Source organism: Octodon degus, unplaced genomic scaffold (genome assembly GCF_000260255.1).
Source record: "Octodon degus isolate 3935 unplaced genomic scaffold, OctDeg1.0 scaffold00211, whole genome shotgun sequence".
Classification (NCBI taxonomy): Eukaryota; Metazoa; Chordata; class Mammalia; order Rodentia; family Octodontidae; genus Octodon; species Octodon degus.
Genome location: NW_004524787.1, coordinates 3,884,041 through 3,902,652, shown reverse-complemented (window position 1 = coordinate 3,902,652; position 18,612 = coordinate 3,884,041). Strand labels below are relative to the sequence as shown.

The following is an 18,612-nucleotide window of genomic DNA, read 5'->3' as shown; positions in this document are numbered from 1 at the left end:
ACAGTCTCTCGCACTTTCACAGAGAGCAAATTGGTCAAGCAATGGCCGTGGCTCATCCACATGGCTGACACTGACAAAAGATCTACAGTCTGAGGTATAGGGTCTCAGGGTAAATCCTGAGGGGATTTGACTGACCTTATCAGATACAAAAGTTACATTTCTTGTTATATAAGTCTTGCTTATCTTCATCTTCCCCATCAGCAGAAAAGAATAAACACAAGGTATAAAAAGTAAAGTCATATTAACACACTGAGCTGTAAAAGGCTCACGTCAACAACTTCTGACATTGCCAGTCCTATGGAAAACCCAATACTATTATGGGCTACTGGATTATATTGGAATATTTTGCTGAATTCATATACTTACTATATTTAAATGGTAATGGAATATCCATCTCTGACAAAACTAAACAAAATAAATTTCTTGTTATATGGGTCTTGCTTTATCTAGGTCTTAACCATCCAGCAGAAAGGTATACAAACGAGGTATAATGGGTGAAGCCATGTTGGTAAGCCATGTTAGTAAAGGGCTCAGCTCAACAACTTCTGACATTGCCAGTCCTGCAGATGACCCACTATTATAATGGACTACTGGACTATATTGGAATATTTTGATGAATTCACACACCTACAATATTTAAATGACAATGGAATACCCTTCTCTGACAAAACTAAACAAAAAAGGGGATACAAATGATCGACCATTGTGTATCTGTATATTCAAAATAGTTAGGATAGATACAAAGCAACATTCTCTTAATTCAATGAATAAGATTTGTTCTTATAGTGTTTGTGAACAGGATGTCATATCTGCATTTTGTATAATGAATAACCACTGAGCCAACAATGTCCAATGTATTTATTATTGAAATTGTCCTACTCATCGGTTTTGAAACTGTCTCATTGCTACTTTTTCTCAATAAAATTATTAAAAAGAATTACTACAGATCCTATGGAAATTCAAATCATCAATAGCTATTTTGAAAATATTTATTCTCACAGGACTGAAAATATAGAAGAAATAGACCAATTCCGACTTAGGTAGAAATTTCCAAATTGAATCAAAAAACTCTGTATAAACCAGTATCAGCCAATGAAATAGAAAATGTAGTAAAAACAATTGCAAACAAAGAAAAGCCCAGGTCATGACAGCTGAATTCTACAACGAAATTAGAGAAGATTTAATCCCAATACTCCTCAAACTCTTCAATGAAATTAAAAAGGAAGCAATATTCCCAAAATCATTCCTGGAGGCATGCATTATACTGACAGAAAAACTGGAGAAAGATCCAACCAAAAGAGAACTCCCAATCTCCCTCATGAACATAGATGCAAAAATTCTCAAAATACTATCAAATAGAATATGGCAAATCATCAAGATTATACACCATGATCAGGTAGGATTCATCCCAGGGGTACAAGGATGGTTTAACATACGTAAATCTATAAATATAATACACTATATCAACAGAGCCAAAACCAAAACCCACATTATCATCTCAATAGATGCAGAAAAGGCTTTTGACAAAGTCCAACACTCATTCATGATTGAAGCCCTACAAAAAATTGGAATAGGTGGCCTATACCTCAACCTGATAAAAGGCATCTATGACAAACCAATAGCCAACATAATTCTAAATGGAAAAAAACTGAAAGCTTTTACTCCCAAATCAGGTACAAGACAAGGACATCCTCTATCACCACTCCTATTCAATATAGTTCTACAATCATTAGCTACAGCCATTAGACAAGAAAGACAAATAAAAAGGAATAAGAATAAGTAAAGAAGTTAAACTATCATTTTTCACAGATGACATGATACTCTACATGGAAGACCCAAAAAACTCCACCAAGAAGCTCCTAGAATTGAACCTGTACTAAACAAAAAAGGGGATACAAATGAACAACCATTTTGCATCTGTATATTCAAAATAGTTTAAATAGATGCACAGCTACATTCTCTTAATTCAATGAATAAGAAGATTTGTACTAATAGTGTATGGACAGGATATAATGTCTGTATCTTGTACTATGAATAACCACTACGAAGACAACAATATGCAATGTATTAATTATTTTTTTAATGTATTAATTATTGAAACTGTCCTATTAATCTGTTTTGAAACTGTCTCATTGCTATTTGCTTCTCAATAAAATTAATAAAAAATAAAACAAGATGTATCAATAAAATTACTTTTTAAAAAAAAAGAAGAGCATTTGACTGCTCCTGGTTGTTCTATTTTGTCTGCAGTGATGCCTGATTTATTAAAAGTTGAATGAATTCTTAACAAAAAAGAAAGCCACATTTCTCAGCTTTATCCTCCTAAGGAAATCTTTTAACATCCACTACTTATTTATCGACCAGCGAGATAGCTCAATGGTCTAAAGTACCCACTTAGCAATGTCTTCTTTAGAAGCAGTTATTAATTCTTTCACTGCAGTGTTTTTTTCAGATTGGGTTTCCACCCTGTTTCTGTAGTTGATTCTTTACTTCAGATGCTATGAGTTCTGAGAATTCTTTTCTTATTTCAGAAAATTCCGCTCTTAGTTCCTCTATAACTTTCTACTGTTGCTTATTTACTATCAATGCTATTAATTTGTACATTTGAGCTGAGCTAGTAGAAAAGAATTCCACTCTGAGTACCTCTATGACTTTCTGCTGTTGCTTATTTACTATCGACACTATTAATTCATATATTTGAGCTGAGCTAGTGTCCTCTGCACTTGTTCTGGGTGGGCATTGGGTTTCCTCCATATGTTTCTGCATTTGATTCTTTACTGCAGATGTTAATTCAGGGATTTCTTTTTTCATTTCCAATCTGAGTTCCTCTATACCTCTATGCAGCTGTTTCTTTATTTCAGAAGCCATTGATTCATTGATTTCAGCTGTGTGATTCCCAATTTGCTCTGTGTTAGTGTCCTCTGCACTTGCTATGGGTGGGCTTGGGATCTAAGATTGCATTTTGTTCCTTCTTGTTCTCATTTTGTGTAGCACTGTCTTCTGACCTTTGTTGTAGAGCTTTGGTGCAGTGATAACCTTAGCACCTACTGGAGTTCAGGTGCAGATCTACAAAGTTTAGATTTATCCAGTTGTGCCTGGCTTGGGTCTGGCTGCTGTGCTCAACTCCTTCCTGCTGCTGCCCTTGGGAGTGAACCTGTTGTGCCCCTCTGGCAAGATGTTCCGCTTCTGGACTAGATGGGTGGTTCTGTCCCCTACACTCTCTGCAGGGATTGCAGCTGCAGGGTTTCACCTCAGGCCTGTATGTCAGGCCGAGCTGAGTCTGGAGGGGACAAGGTGGAGTAAGGGGGAGAGGCAGGTCTCCCACACTCACTGGGCCTGAGCTAGGACTGGATCTCAGGGTTCCTGGAATGCAGCAGAAATTCCTACTTGGTGGGCTGGGTGGGGGAGGTGCTGTGGCATGGTGGGGGGCATCAGAAGGAGGTGGAAGAGGGTCTCACCCACGGTGCACCTGGGCTGGGACCGGTAGGTCCCCCTGGCGCAGGGTAGCTGGAAGCTCTCCCACACACTCACCCGGCCTGGGCTAGGACTGTAAAGCACCTACTTAGGCAAGCTTAGGCAAGCACAGTGATGGTGGTTTGAGCCCTAGAACCACATGCCTTGCCAGCCATGCACCCAGTGCCAGCTGAGCCAGGCACAAAAATAAATAAATAAATAAATAAAATCTACTTCTTGGTTAACATTTTAATATTATGAATACCTTCAGAATTATTCTATTTTGAGAGATATATAGTGCATTGATGTTAGCTATAGCCACTCTTCTGCAGTACAGCACAGCATAAATATTTCTTGTTGTCTAACTGTAGCAGTGTATCTGCCAGCCAACCTCTCCTGTACTCCCTTTATCTCTACTCTCCAGTCTCTGGTAACCATTATGCTACTCTCAATTTCTGTAAAATCAATTTTTCTCAGTACTAGGGAGTAAACCTAGGGATGCTCTATCACTGAGCTATATTTTCAGTCATTTTTATTTTTTACTTTGAAACAGGGTCTTATGAAGTTGCTCAGGCTGAGTGATGAACTTGTCACCCTTCTACCCCACCCTTCCCAGTGCAGAGATTATAAGGATGTGCTCGGATAAAATCCACATATTTTAGATTTCACATGAATAAAATCAAGTGATGTTTGTCTTTCTGTATCTGAATTACTTCACTTAACATAATGTCTTCTAGGTCTATCCATGATCTCACAAGACAGGATTTCCTCTATTTTAAGGGTCAATGGTATTCCATTATATACATATATATTACAATTTTTTTCAGTGCTTAAGATGAACCCCAGGGCCTCACATATGCTACGCAAGTGTTCTACAAGTGATTTACACCTTGAACCCTACAGCACATTTTCGTTTTTATCTGTTGATAGACATTTAGGTTGATTTCATGTCCTAACTATTATGAATAGTGCTGCAATAAATATGTAATATGGGTGTCTTCTCAACATGTTGACTTAACTTCATTTTTATATATACGCAGAAATACAATTTCTGGATACTGGATTTTTTATTATTCTCTGTACTTTCAAATAATAGCTGTCTTTATTCACAAGCCTATCAATTGTATACAAGAATTCTGTTTTCTTTGCATCCTGACCATAATGTAGGATCTTGTAACTTCACTCTATATTATTCTCACTCAATTTAAGTATTATAGGTCACTGGGAGATACAGAAGAAGATAAACTCTCTCTTATGAGAAAAGTTGGGCCATTTAGAAAACATTACAATAATATATTCAGAGCACAGCTTTGTTCTCAAAGCATATTCAAATATTCTATGGAAATGTCATTCAAGTAGATCGTTGTGATTTAAAAAATGTTGTATCTTTACATTCTTGATAAGGAATATGAAGCCCAAAGAAGAGCAATGACTTGTCTAAGTCATTCACTGTATGAATAACAAAACTAATGCCCATGTTTTCTCTGAGCAAAATCTTGGCTGCTTCACATTGATAAATAAGAAATTACTATCCTTGCTCTAAGCTCTTTTCTCAGATGGCAGTAGTTGGGACTAAGAGAAAGAAAACATGGGCTGGCTTACCTTCTGAGTCTTTTTCATAGAAAACACCATGTGGGTGGATAGTATAGGGACGAGAGGCAAAATTCTTCAGGTGGATAAGGATGACATCCCCCACCTCAGCCTGTAACACTGGCCCCAGGAAGCCCAACCAGGGAGGCTTGGTCACTTCATCCATGTAAGTGTCATCCTTGAATTCTTTATAGATTGTCTTCTTATAGCTGCTCCCTATTCTGTTCTTGTCAGTCTTTAGAAATCTGGAAGCCATTCTGGGAAAGAAGAAAATAGTTACAATTTTTTCACCATCTTCAAATCACTGTAATTCTTTGTTGCACAGGAGGCTGACAAAATAGCAGTTACATCAGCTGGGTGTGGTGGTGCACACTTGGAATCCCAAGTACTGTGGGAGGCTGAGACAGGAAGATGGATACTCTGAATATCCTTACCAGGCAACTTAGTGAGATGAAGCCTTAGAAGAAGGGGGAGGCATGCAGCTCGTTGGGAAGGCAAAAGAAAAGTTTCTATATTTAGGGCAAAACAAGGGGAAATTATATTATGCTTACAAAGACATAAAAGTTTGAGGTTTAACATTTAAAAATTGGTATGCAGTAAGTTGAAGCACTTGAAATTGCTGATATGTGATCATTTGTTCAGGTATAAAAAGACAGTTTCACATGATTCAATCAAATATAGAGTAAAAGGGACACAAGCAATAGCACTAATTCTTTTTAAATGATTGGATCTCAACCCGTGAGCCCCTGGTATCACCCTGCTGTGCACAGAGAGCCAGGAAGCATGGTGGCTGTGACCACAAGCTCTGGATCCAGGCCACTTGGACTGAATTCCAACTTTGCTACTTCCCAATTTATGAGGTGTTGATAAAGTTACTTAACTTCTTTGTGCCCAATTTTTTCACTCATAAAACAAAGATAATCACAGTACTTAACTCACATAAAATTTTTAATTTCAGGATAATTAAAATTTAAGTCTAAGTGTATTATAACTCAGTAATAGAGTGCATGCTTAACATGCATGAACTCCTGGGTTTTATTCCCAGCCCAAGAAGGTAAAAAGTAACTAAAAGTAAAAATATTTAAAGAACTTCGTACCTGGAATACTACAGAAAATGCTACTATTTCAAAGTATAGTGGGCCAGGGAGATAGCTCAGTAGAATAAGCGCTTGCCTGGCAAGTGCAAGGGCCTGAGTTCAATCCCTGGTTCTGAAAAAAAAAAAATCGAAGTATAAGTGATAGGGAATACTAAAGTTATTCCCTTAAGGACAAGTTTAATATAAGGACTTTCTGATTCTAAGAATAGGTTAATAGTTTTTGATAAAAAAAAATAAAGATTGTGCTACACATAGCTCTTACATAAAATGCCTGAGGTCCTGAGCTCAATCCCTAACATTCAACAAAGCAGAGCTATTCATTAATCCTACAATATTTCTTCCTAGAGAGCTCAGAGATGTAAGAGTTTTAGTGCCAGAAAGTCCTATATTGACATTGTCTCTGAAGGAATAACTTCATTATTTTTCATCACAAAGTAATAGCATTTTTGAGCTATTACAATCTGTCAACTTTCAAAAACCTTGCTGCTTTCAGGTGATAAAATGGTTCACGGCCATAAAATATTTTAATATATTCATTCATCTGTTAACAAATATGTGGAATCCCAGACAGTTTCAAAAATCAAGAAAGTTTATTTCAATCGGGCAAGGTGGTTCACTCCTGTAATCCTAATAGTATGGGAGGCTGAGGTAGGATTGCAAGCTCAGCCTGGGTAATTTAGTGATTATGACAACCTATCTCAAAATAAAGCACTGGGGATGTAGGTCAGTGAGAAAGTCTGGGTTCAAGTCCTAGTACCAGAGGATGGAGAGAGAAGAGAGCGGAGGGAAGGAAAGGGGAGGGGAGGGGAAAAGGAGATAGAAAAAAAGGAAGGAGGGAAGGAAGGAAGGAAGGAAGGAAGGAAGGAAGGAAGGAAGGAAGGAAGGAAGAAAAGAAAGAGAGAAAGAAAAAAGAAAGGAAGGAACAAAGAAAAGAAAGATTTCATAGTGCTTTTTTCAGAATTAAGTGAGACAAAATTTGTAAATGCCTGCTACAGTATCTATCACCAACTATTAGATTAGTGAAACCAATTAATATCATTTCCTTGCTTCTAAGAATTACCTTATTTCTTTTTTACATTTTCACATATGTTATTAAAATCAGGATAGTTTCATGAAACTATGGAAGTAATAATTTCATTACACATTTACAAATACTGTATATATTTCATTTGGGTATATTTTTATTAGCACATGTTTGGAGGACATAACTTTTACATTCCTTGTGTAAAGTTGGTACATGTGCATAACACATCATAATTCCATTTTTCATCACCTCTCGCTCCTTTCCTCTTCCTCCCTCCATCTCTTAGTCCCTTTCTCACTTTAAAAAGATCTTTCTCCCTACTTCCTATTTTCTCTCTTTAATTTGGCTCCTAATTCATACTTTAAAATAAGCTAAACTATTAGAATGAAAGAAACAAAATTATCTTTAGGACTCTAAAAATGCTCAGGTACATCCAGGTGGAAAAACAGACTCTAGATGCAATGCTGGTTAAATGAACTACCTCTCTCCCAGGAACACTTCCCTTTTGTACAGCCCAGAAAGATCTGATACTGACTGCTACCATGGGCTCAGAACATGCCCTCTGAGGGTTTCCTACTGACCTCAGGAATGCCCCCTTCAAACTCCAGTTATGAAACCCTAAGAAATTAAACATACTTGTCACTGTCCAAAGGCTGGTTTGTGATGATATTCCTTCCCTTGGGAGCATAGTTCCACTGCACATCCTGAATACCCAGGTAGTAGACTCGAGTGGTCCCATTAATCAGTAGTGGCCAGAAGGACTGCATGAACAGTAGACTCCAGAGCAGATGGCCTGGCTTCATGGCCCACATTAATCTGGGAAACAGACAAATGAAAGTTGCTGATATGAAAGAAAAGGAACAAATGGACTTCTTATGCTTCTGAAAAACTGAAGAGGAACAATCCAAAAGGAGTGGCTGAAAAAACAAAACTAAAACCATTCCAGTTCTTCAACCTTACTTGATTATTTTCAGTGGAACAAATATTTAATGATTTTCACACATCAGACTTCGGATGACAAAGTTAAAATTCACCTATACTGATAATATTTCATTTCCTTTAGAAGAGATCTCAATACTGTTTCTTCAGTACTAAAGAAGGAAGAATTGTTCTCCATCCCAAGAATCAGAAATTAGGCATCAAAGGCCTGATTAGGCCACAATGACTCATTTGGTACCTAAATCAATTCATGATTTCTTCCTTTGCCTGTTTTCCCATAAGCAAAAGAAGATTCACTGCTACTAACTTCTTGTTATCGATAAATTGTGCTTATAAACAAATAAGAATTCATAAAAATACATTTGCTGGACTTTTCATAAACCAAAAGTGGAAACAGCCAGAATATTTATGCAACCATAAATATACACAACCATAATGATAACTCTCACAAATGTAATGTTGCAGAAAAACTGGACAAAAAAGGCACACATACTGTATGACCTAATTTCTACAAATAATAAGCAGAAAAGTAATATATGCTATTAGAAGTAAGAATAGAGTCTGGGGATTATTGTTCACTGTACATCATTTGATGAGCATGCATGAAGCTCTAGGTTCCAGCCTAAGTACCAAAAATATTTAAGGAGAAAAAGGGTGAGAAGAGCAAAAAAGTAGAAACTGTATTGTTTGTCCTTAAGGTAGCTATCAGGGAAGACAAGAAAGTTTCTAACGTTCTTGCCCCTTGATATATAGATCAGTTATATTGTGCATCTCATTTGTGAAAATATACTGAGCTATCACCTTAAAATTTGTGCACTTTTGGCATGCATATTATACTTCAAAAGTATTAAAAGTGACACAAAAACAAGTGAGAGCATGTGAGGGAACTATACCAAACTTCCCAGAAGAAATGCTCTCTGTTGCTTCCTATGGTTAGATTCAAATTAATTTTACAGGTCCAATCCTGAATCAGAATCAGATGCAAACTTTTATCCACCTTTCAGAAATATAAGCCAGGAGATTTAGAGTTCTTGGGGTAGGATAAAACAGTCATATCATACACTGCTAGTCAAATACAGAATACACAGAACACATAAATACATATATACACACATTTGCATTCTTAGATAATGCAGTCTTAAAGGCAAAAATGCATACATTTACAATTATACATGGAACCTACTGTCACAGGGTAATAATAATAATAATACTGATAATAATAATAAGTATTTACAATTTGTCCATGGTGCACCTAAGTATTTTGCATAGATTGTATCAGTTAATCCTCACAAACCCCCAATTAAATAGATGCCATTATTATCCCCATATTACAGTAGAGGAACGAACAGAAGTGTAATTTGCTCAAGGCATCTAGTTAACAATATGTGAAGATTTAATCCCAGGAAGTATGCCTTAACCTATAATCTTAATCATATGCTATCTTCCACAAATATATACTTGTACACTCACATGTATATGCACAGAAAACAGGCATCTAACCATAACTATGGCCATATCTAGGAAAAAATACACTCTCAAACAAGAAATAATTATTACTTTAAAACATCATACATGCATAGAGAATGATAATAATAATAAAGATGCCTATCATTCATTGAAAGATTACTAAATATAAAACATCATATTCATTCCTTTGTATAAATTATTTCACTAAATCTTAAACACAAATACATGAAATAGGTATGACTAATCAAAAATAGAAATGTAATCCAAAGCAACACAAACAAAAAGCAGACACAAAACCAGATGAAGTGGTAAGCATCTATCATTCCAGTATTTTAGGAGGCTGAGGCAGAGGATCACAAGTTCAAGTCCATCCTAGGCAAATCTGGAATACACGATCTCAAAATAAAATGAGGTTGAACATACATCTCAGTGACAGAATGCTGCTGAGTTTGATACTCAGTACACACACACACACACACACACACACACACACACACAGATGCATTTATGAATAGGAAAGTTCTAGATATTTACTTTGATTTTAAAAAAGAAATCTGTACACTTCCTTACAGATTCTCAAGCTTTTTCAAATATGACAATAAAGTTTTCATCTCCAAATTACATTTGGCAGAAAGCCTTTTGTTTAAATGACCAGTTTGGTGGTTCTTTCCAAAGTTTGGCTCTTCCACTGTTAAGTTATGTAGCTTTGGGTATTACATTACAACTATGAATCTGTTTTCTTCTCTGTAATGTGACTGTAATAGCAGCTTTGAAGAAATATGTCAGAAAATATAAATGAAAGGTCCCCTGTAATGTTAGTGTTCGTAGGAAGTCACTGCTGGTTTCCTTCCTCTGCCTTCTCCCACTTGACTGCAGTTTACTTTTGCTTGCCTGTTCATGTACAGTATAAGGGACTGAATTCATGACCTCTTCATTAACTATATCCTCAGCCTTTTTTATTTTGTATTTTAAAACAGGGCTTCATTAAGCCATTAAATTACCTGGGCTGGATTCAAACTTCTGAACTTCCTGCCTCGGCTTTGCAGAGTGCTAGGATTACAAACTTGGGGTACCATATTCAACTAATCTCTCATACTTTCTATGTTTTTCTATACCAAAGGTTAATTTAAATTCCAGTTCCTCCAGAAAAACACTGCTAGCTTCTCTGTATCACTTAGGACTGTTCTTTATAACATCAAAATGAATTAATAAGACTTTATATTACCTTTCTTTGCTGAGCCACCTGATGAACTATTTTTATTTCCCAAATTGTACTATAAACTCCTTGAGAATAGATGTCGTGTCATAGAAGTCTCTGTATATCTATGCAACATGGTGACAACTGAGTAGGTGGAACTTAATAGCTATTGCTAAAAAGACATAAGCAGTCTTTGTGGTACAATCCCATAATTCCAACACTCTGGATGGCTTGGACAGATGCATAGCAAATTTGACCCCTGCCTGGGAAACTTAGCAACACTCTGTCTTAAATAAATAAATAAATAAAATTTAAAAATGGACTACAAATATAGCTCAGCATGAAGACCCTGGGTTGATATACATGAAACAAGCATACCCCTGTATTATCCCCTCAGTTAGTCTAGTTCATGTTCTGCTGTTAGTTCAAAGAGGGACTTTATTATATAAAAAGATCACATCTTTTTATCCATTCCTTGGTTGATGGGCATTCTGCTTGCTTCCAAGATTTAGCTATTACAAATTATGCTGCTGTAAACATGAGTGCACATTTATCACTGTGGTATGATGTTTTTAATCCTTTTGGAAAGATACCCAGAAAGGGAATAGCTGGGTCAAAAGGGACTTCTAAATTCAGTGGAGTACTATTTAGCTTTAAAAAAGGATAAACTTGAGACTTTTAAAGGTAAATGGATGCAACTTTAGACTATACTCATCAGAGAAATAATTCAGACTCGTGTGTAAACATTGTATTGTCTCCCTGGTATGAAAAACTGAAAGAGGGGCCGGGGAGATGGCTCAGTGGAATAAGTGCTTCCCTGGTAAGTGCAAGGGCCTGAGTTCAATCCCCAGTTCTGCCAGAAAAAAAAGAAAAAGAAAAACTGAAAGAGCAAATGAGATCCCAAATGTATAATACATATAGTAAAATGGAAAGAAATTGTTCAAAAGGTAAAAAAGAAATAGGATGGGGGAAAGGGGAAAGGAATGAAAGGAAACAGAAAAAATTACAACATAATAATGCTATTAATTTTTCTTAGTTCACTGAAAAGAAAGAACTATGCTAATATCATTTTGAAAATTTCTTATGTTCATATCTTGTACTCTGAGAAACTACTTTAAAAGTAACAATATTCAATGTATTGATCGTTATTCTATTATTTTGTTATGACTTTTTTTTTTACTTTCTTCCATAAAGTAGCAAAGAATGACTTTAGGTAAGCTTACTCACCTTAATAAGCCTCAGTTTGCTATCTTTAAAATAATGCAATTTGTAGAGCTGAACTGTATGGAGTTTACCTTTTGGGGGGAATGAGAGTATTATAATCGAAGTTCTTAAAAAATCATTACAAAATTAATTTAAAAAATAAAAAGAAATGCAGAATTTCAAAGAGTCATTACAGCTCTCACACAATGCCAATACACACATTCACTGATGAAGCATAGGTATACTCACATGTTTCTACATGTAGTATTATATATGGTCATACAAATGGCCATTTCTTGGAAACCTTAACAGGAAAGGAATTTTCTTTGTTCACTGTAATTCTGAATGCAACATAGACGTCTTTCAATTGTCCTTCTCAGGGAGGTATCAGCAAGGCAGTTGTGCCTTGAGTTTATTTATCTAAAGAGAAAACTGTCTTGGTAAGACCTCCACAAAGGAAAAGCACATGGTAAGTTTCAAAATGTTCACGGAGAGACTAGTACAGACCTTCAGTATACAATGAATAGGCATTCAAGAGTGATGGCTGGTCTAAGGGGTGTAGACACTAGACCCTTGAGGAAAAAAAATGCTACCTGATATTGTCTTAGCAATTTTTACCTTACAATGTGCTTTTCACACATGCCGTCTTATTTATTTCTCAAAGTTTGGGAGATACAGATTGCTTTCAACATTTTGCATGCAAGGCTCAGGCTTTACAATCACACTACTTAAATGAATCCTGGCCCCCTCCTTAGCTGTGTAACTTGGAAAACTGATCCATTTCTCCAGCCATAAAGTCATCATCTTTAGTACGCTTAGTTGGCTCATAGAGTTGTTCTAGGATTGAGATAAATTAAGATCTATAAGTGCATAAATCTAAGACCTGTAAGCACAGCTTTCATTTGTAATCCTAGCTACTTAGTAGGCCAAGACAGGAGAATTTGTCAACTTGAGGCCACCCTGGAGAACTTAAGAGATTCTGTCTCAAAAAAAAGTAAAGAGTTGAGGATTTTGTAGCTCAGTGTGAAATACCTATCTATGTTCAATTCCTCACACTACAAAAAAAGCTAAAGTATTCATGGCTATTCTTATTACAAATGAGAACATTGATTTATATGTGGAAACCCCCACAAATAAAGTTTAACTTTAAAAAAAATGGGTCAATGCTAAGAATAGAACCAAGGAATTCATTCCTTTATTCCTTCCAGGCAAGCATGTTATTACTGAGCTATACCCCAGTCCAAAACTTTACCACTCTATGGATACCTAGAACAGAATCCTAAGTATGAAAGTATACCGACATGGGTATTAAAACACACTGACATTTCAAGTTGACATTATTCTCTTTGTGGAATACACTTTGTAGAGTGTATATAAAGAGCTAGAACTTTTGAGTCAGGTAAACTTAGGTTTGAGAACTGTTTTAAATTGTATTTAAGTGAGATAATCTTACATGGCATCTGGAACTTACTAGGCACTTGATAAATACTAGTTCTCTTCCTTGTAATTACTGACTTTCTTTCCTGCACAGGGATTTGTCATTGCTACTGTTATGGTTTATTATTTAATTTACTGTTATCACATACTGTAAGAGCACGATTGAGGAAGAGCCCATCGGATTCCTATGGAAATACTTGGCTAGTTCATGGAACTTGGAAAGAGTTCAGGCACCATAAAAAAAACAGGCTCCAGTGCTGGATTCATATTTATTCATTATATGAACTCAAGCAAATCATTTAACTTCCTGAGCTTATATTTCCTCATTGCGTAAATAGAGATGATCTCTGCCTTGGGCCCTTCATTAATTTGGTATGAAGATCAAGTGAGATGAAAGATCTTAAATTCTTGTATAAATTTTTCATTTGAGCAAGAACATTTTTCTCTCTGCTGAGCCCACAGAAAAAAAGCCAGAATAATGAGGGAAAAGGAAAGCAGAAAATTAAAAATGAAATAGGGAATGTGAGCAAGAGTCTTGGGGAAAAATGAAAAAAAAAAGAAGTATTTTTTTAAATAAAATGAATCAACTGTGGAAGTAGATGGCCATAATTCCAGCAATCTTGGCGACTGAAGTAGGAGGATTAAAAGTTCAAGCCCCATCTAGGTATCTTATCAACTTAGCAAAACACCGTCTCAAAATAAGAATTTTTTAAAAGATCTGGGGTTAAAACTCACAGCACAGGCCTTATGTTCAATCCACAGTACTGCAAAATAAAATATAAAATAAAATAAATGGAAGGCAAAAACAAGAGGTTCAAAGGAAGGAAAACAGGAAGATAATTTCTTGGCTACTTGTAATAAAAATTAAGATATGGTGACTATATAGAACCTTTGTTTCAAAGCCAGGGATATAGCTCAGTGGTACAAGGGCCTGCCTGGCAAAGTACAAGGTCCTGAGTTCAACTCCTGATTTAAAAAAAAAAGAATGAAAGAAAGGAAAAGGCCAAATAACCCTTTTTTCAGCCTGGGGAGAAAGAGGGCCACCATTAAGTTAAGCTCCCCATCTTTATCTTATTTTCTTATCACCTCAGTGTCACTTGGGGCTGGTTATCATCATCCATGACAATTTGCATCACTGTTTTCCGTAGAATTTGCAAATTGTTCCTTTAAAGCAACAGTGTTCTTTTCTCTCCCTCCACCTCCCTTTCTAAATTGAGCTAGACTGGGCTAAACAGGCTCATCCTAGACAAAAGTTCACTTAATTAAAAATGAATGCTAGACTATCCCTGGGATCCCTGTACCCAACCTCTCAGCAGCCTTTCAAACAGACCTTCCAAACATCAAGATTCACCTTTTGATTCTTTTCTTTCTTAACTAATTACTCTTTCTTCACCCTGTGATAGAAAATACACTGAAGTTTAAGACTTTAATTCAAATCTTATATCTTACCTGTAATCGCTGTATGACCTTGAATTTATTTTCAGCTATCTGAGCAAAATATGTGGGTGATATTAATTTCACAGTATTGTTTCAAGGACCAAAGAAAAGAATTCATATTTAATCGCATAACAAAAGACTTGTTTATCATATAGTAGATGCACAGTAATGAGAATCTAAAGACATTACATATATCCATATCAATAAAACCTTTGTACACCATAGTTTTATGATATATAAGGAACTGAGACCCGTGTTCATTGAAAGATTCCTGTTATATAGATACTAAAAGTGAAAAGATAATTCAGATTTCAGCTTAGTTCAACTATCATTTATTGGTTTACTCTGTCTCAATCTGTTCTCAAAATATGAAAGCAAGCATGGTTTTTAAGGATTTGAGCCTCCTCATTTATCTAGTCTTCAGGTTCATCACCAGAATAAGCTTCCCCAATCTAGGTGACAGAAAATGAGCCAGTTGTTTCCACAGGACAATGAACTAGTCTCTGTGACTCCAGGACCATTCCAGAAACAGACAAGCCTGTGTTGTCCAGGCCATTTTTGCCAAGAGGAACAAACGGAGCCTATTGTTTTCTTTAACTTTCCTGGGCACCCAGCCAAACTTCCTCCAACTTCTCAGCCACTAACTTTGCCAGCAACTTCCATAAAACAAGCTGAATACAAGTTTTTGCATAGGAAGGCAGATGAGATCATTCACAAAGCAAGGAAAGAAAGCTTACCTTGATAGAGAAAATACTTCCATATTCATGCCAGCAGCCCATTGATGCTGAACTGCAGACTCTAGCTTGAACCTGCCAGTCCTGTTCAATCAGTGTTCTGGCTTTCAGGCCTTTCTCCAAAATTAAGTCCTGGGCTCTAGTTTGGAGCAGGGGGGTGGAGGTAGGGGTTTGGGGGTGGGGAATGAGTGAATGAAGGGGGGAGGGGACAATGCTAGGTGTCCTCTTTTCCAGAAACTAAACTCCTGGAATGTCTTTTTCCGGCCGGTTTGGTAGAAAACCCGGGCTGGTTCTTTGACTATATCCGGGTGTTTTCCAAATCCTGGTTAGGATCTCAAGAGGAATTACAAGAGGGTGGGCTGCCCTTCTGTTATTGCAGCTTTCTGAGCTGGCAGGAGAATGCACTGTCAGTGTGGCTAGTCAAAACTTGCAGGGAAAGTCTTATATGGCCATTTAAGAAATACACTAGCATAGGAATATAGCTCAGTGGTAGACCACTGGCTCAGCTTACATGAGACCTGGGTTCAGTTCCCAGTAATGAAAAAAACAACCAGAAGAAAAGAGCCCTTTATTTACAAGGGTTACAGGATATAGAAACTATCAACTTTTCCTTTTCTTCTTCAGAAGCACAATTGTCAGCACTTTCTGCTTTTTTGAGGTCATGGCTGCTTAGAAATAGGTATAAAACAGTAGTAAAAGAAACAGTTGTGTTTTCTTTTCTTTTTTTTTAACAGTTGTGCTTCTTTATACCTGGCCCTATGTTAATGATTCTATTTATTTATTTATTTTTGGCGGAACAGGGGATTGAACTCAGACCCTCGCACTTGTCAGGGAAGTGCTTATTCTACAGAGCCATCTCCCCAGCCCCTAACGATTTTAAGTGTACTCTCATTTACTTCTTAAAATTGTCCTGTGATATAAGTACTCTAGGTCTCTATATTATGCAATGGAGAACAACTAGATTCTGAGGGGGAAAGTGACTTGCTCAAGGTCACACTTTTAGGAAGTAAAAGAAGGGCAAATTGTCCTGAGTCTGTATAATCTCTTTGTGAGAACACTACAAAACTACTACACTGTGCTGTTTAGGAAAGAAACATAGACTTCTTTGGAAGTAGGGAAAGAGATTTAATAATTGAATGTCTAGTAGATTTTTTTTTAACATACATTACTCTGCCTCTGTCATTTCTAGCAGATCTTAGAACAAAATCCAGGGATGTATTAACAACATTTTCCATAAGATAAAATCACATGTAAGTAGAAGATAGCCTGTATTTACAAAGGTAAGTAACAGCTTGAAACTGAGACAAAGAAATATTAAAAATATTTTTAAAAAGCAACATGAGCTCTAACAATGTAGGGTAAAACTGCAGCCTGTATTTGTTTAAAGCCAAGTGCCATCCATGTGGTTGCTGGATAAGAAACAGGGAGGTAGATTTTGAGAGATAGAAATGAGCTCTGGCAATGGAGAAGGATGAGTGAGTCAAGAGGAAAAGATATAACATGTGATCTTTATAATGTATTATTATGTATCACAAACATATACCAAGAAAAAAAAAGAGGAAAACTGGTGAAAAATCCCTGACCTGAGTGGTACCAGCTGCCTTCCCGTTGACAACAGTCAACTCCTGTATATGCTTTGTGCCAATCTCTTCTCTTTCTGGGGCCTCTTTCCATTTATAAAACGAAGTATTTCAATTAGATATGGTCTGTCACAGGTCCGTAAAATTATATATCTAGGACCTCATGAAAAATGTACATTCTAGATATTTACAATGCAAGATAAAGAAGTGACAAAGATGTGAAGTAATAAGGAAAGAATAAGTGAAGAGTATCTCCACTATAATAAAGCCGAATATCTCATGCCTCTTTGGAAAAGACAGCACACCTACCAAATCCTGGTATAGGAAGGGAACAGATATAATGGCAGTTCTACTGCCTGGTATTCTTACTTTGTGATGAAGAGATCTTGGTTAGGTGCTGTTCTTCAGGCAGGCAAGGCACATTTTCCTTTCCTGGAATGAAAGCATTTGGAACAGGTCAAGGAAGAGGACTTTCAGAAGACTGAGCTGGTGGGGCAAAGTCTGGGTCATAAACCAATACAGGTTCTTAAAAGTGATCGAACACTTAGGACCTGTCCCGCTGACTGAAACCCAGCCTGAGCAAAGTGGAAGTACCAGTAAAGAAAGGGAGGAGCTACAAGCCTCAGCACTCTCAGAAATTCTCAGTAGTCAGAGGAAGCTGGATCAGGACACGGCAGCACCTACGATTATCTACCTGGTACAGATGTGAACCTTGAAGCTAGAGGGGGAAGGTGGGGACCAAACCCATTAACTTGAGATCCAAGTCCAGGCTCTAAGGCATTTACGATAGGGAGGGGAAGGGATAAGGCCTCTGCTGTGACTCATGAAAGACAACAAGGAATAGCTCATTATAGAAGCTCTTGAGTCAACACAGCAAAGACTACAAGAAGCCAGCTAGGCCAGATCTCCAGGCCTGTATTATTTATTTACATTTTTTTCATTTATTTTTTAATTAATTAATTAATTAATTAATTTTTTTGCGCTACCGGGGATTGAACTCAGGCCCTTGTGCTTGCCAGACAAGCACTTATTCTGCTGAGCCATCTCCCTGGCCCCTTTTTAGTGTTTTCTTTTTTTTCTTTTTTTTTGATACACTGTGCCCACTTCACTTGCAAATCCTTGGGGTACTTGTGGTGCCTTCTCTTAAGGGGTACTTAAAAAATATTTCCAGTAGATACCTATAGGGTTAGCAAACAATTTCTGTAAAAGAACACTTTGTAAATATTTTATTTGACAGAACACACAGTTTCTGTATATGATAGCTATTCAAATACGTAATTGTAGCTCATGAGGTACATCTATATTCCAACAAAAATTTATTTACAATAAACAAGCACTAGAAAAGATTCGACCCAGGCCTATATAGTTTAACAATGCCTGCTGTAGACTTTTATGCAATATCGATATTGGAAATATGGCATCATTGTTGAGGTCATTAAAACTGAAATAAGAT

General features: G+C 36.7%; 1 protein-coding gene across 3 annotated transcripts in view; it reads right to left on the bottom strand.

Moving 5' to 3' along the window:
- Heph (hephaestin) overlaps positions 1 to 17,697 on the bottom strand; it is a 139,198-nt gene extending 121,501 nt beyond the window's left edge. Inside the window, exons 1-3 of one of the 3 annotated variants that reach the window (XM_004644816.2) lie at positions 17,529 to 17,697; positions 7,801 to 7,980; positions 5,056 to 5,300 (exon numbers count right to left, since the gene is read on the bottom strand). In XM_004644816.2, coding sequence (XP_004644873.2) covers positions 5,056 to 5,300; positions 7,801 to 7,976 — 421 coding nt within the window. In that variant the 5' untranslated portion in view covers positions 7,977 to 7,980; positions 17,529 to 17,697. Of the gene's footprint in view, positions 1 to 5,055; positions 5,301 to 7,800; positions 7,981 to 15,582; positions 15,813 to 17,528 lie in introns of those variants that run through there. The other 2 variants (XM_023705019.1, XM_023705017.1) reach the window with 2 other exon arrangements.
- Positions 17,698 to 18,612: the final 915 nt, after the last annotated feature.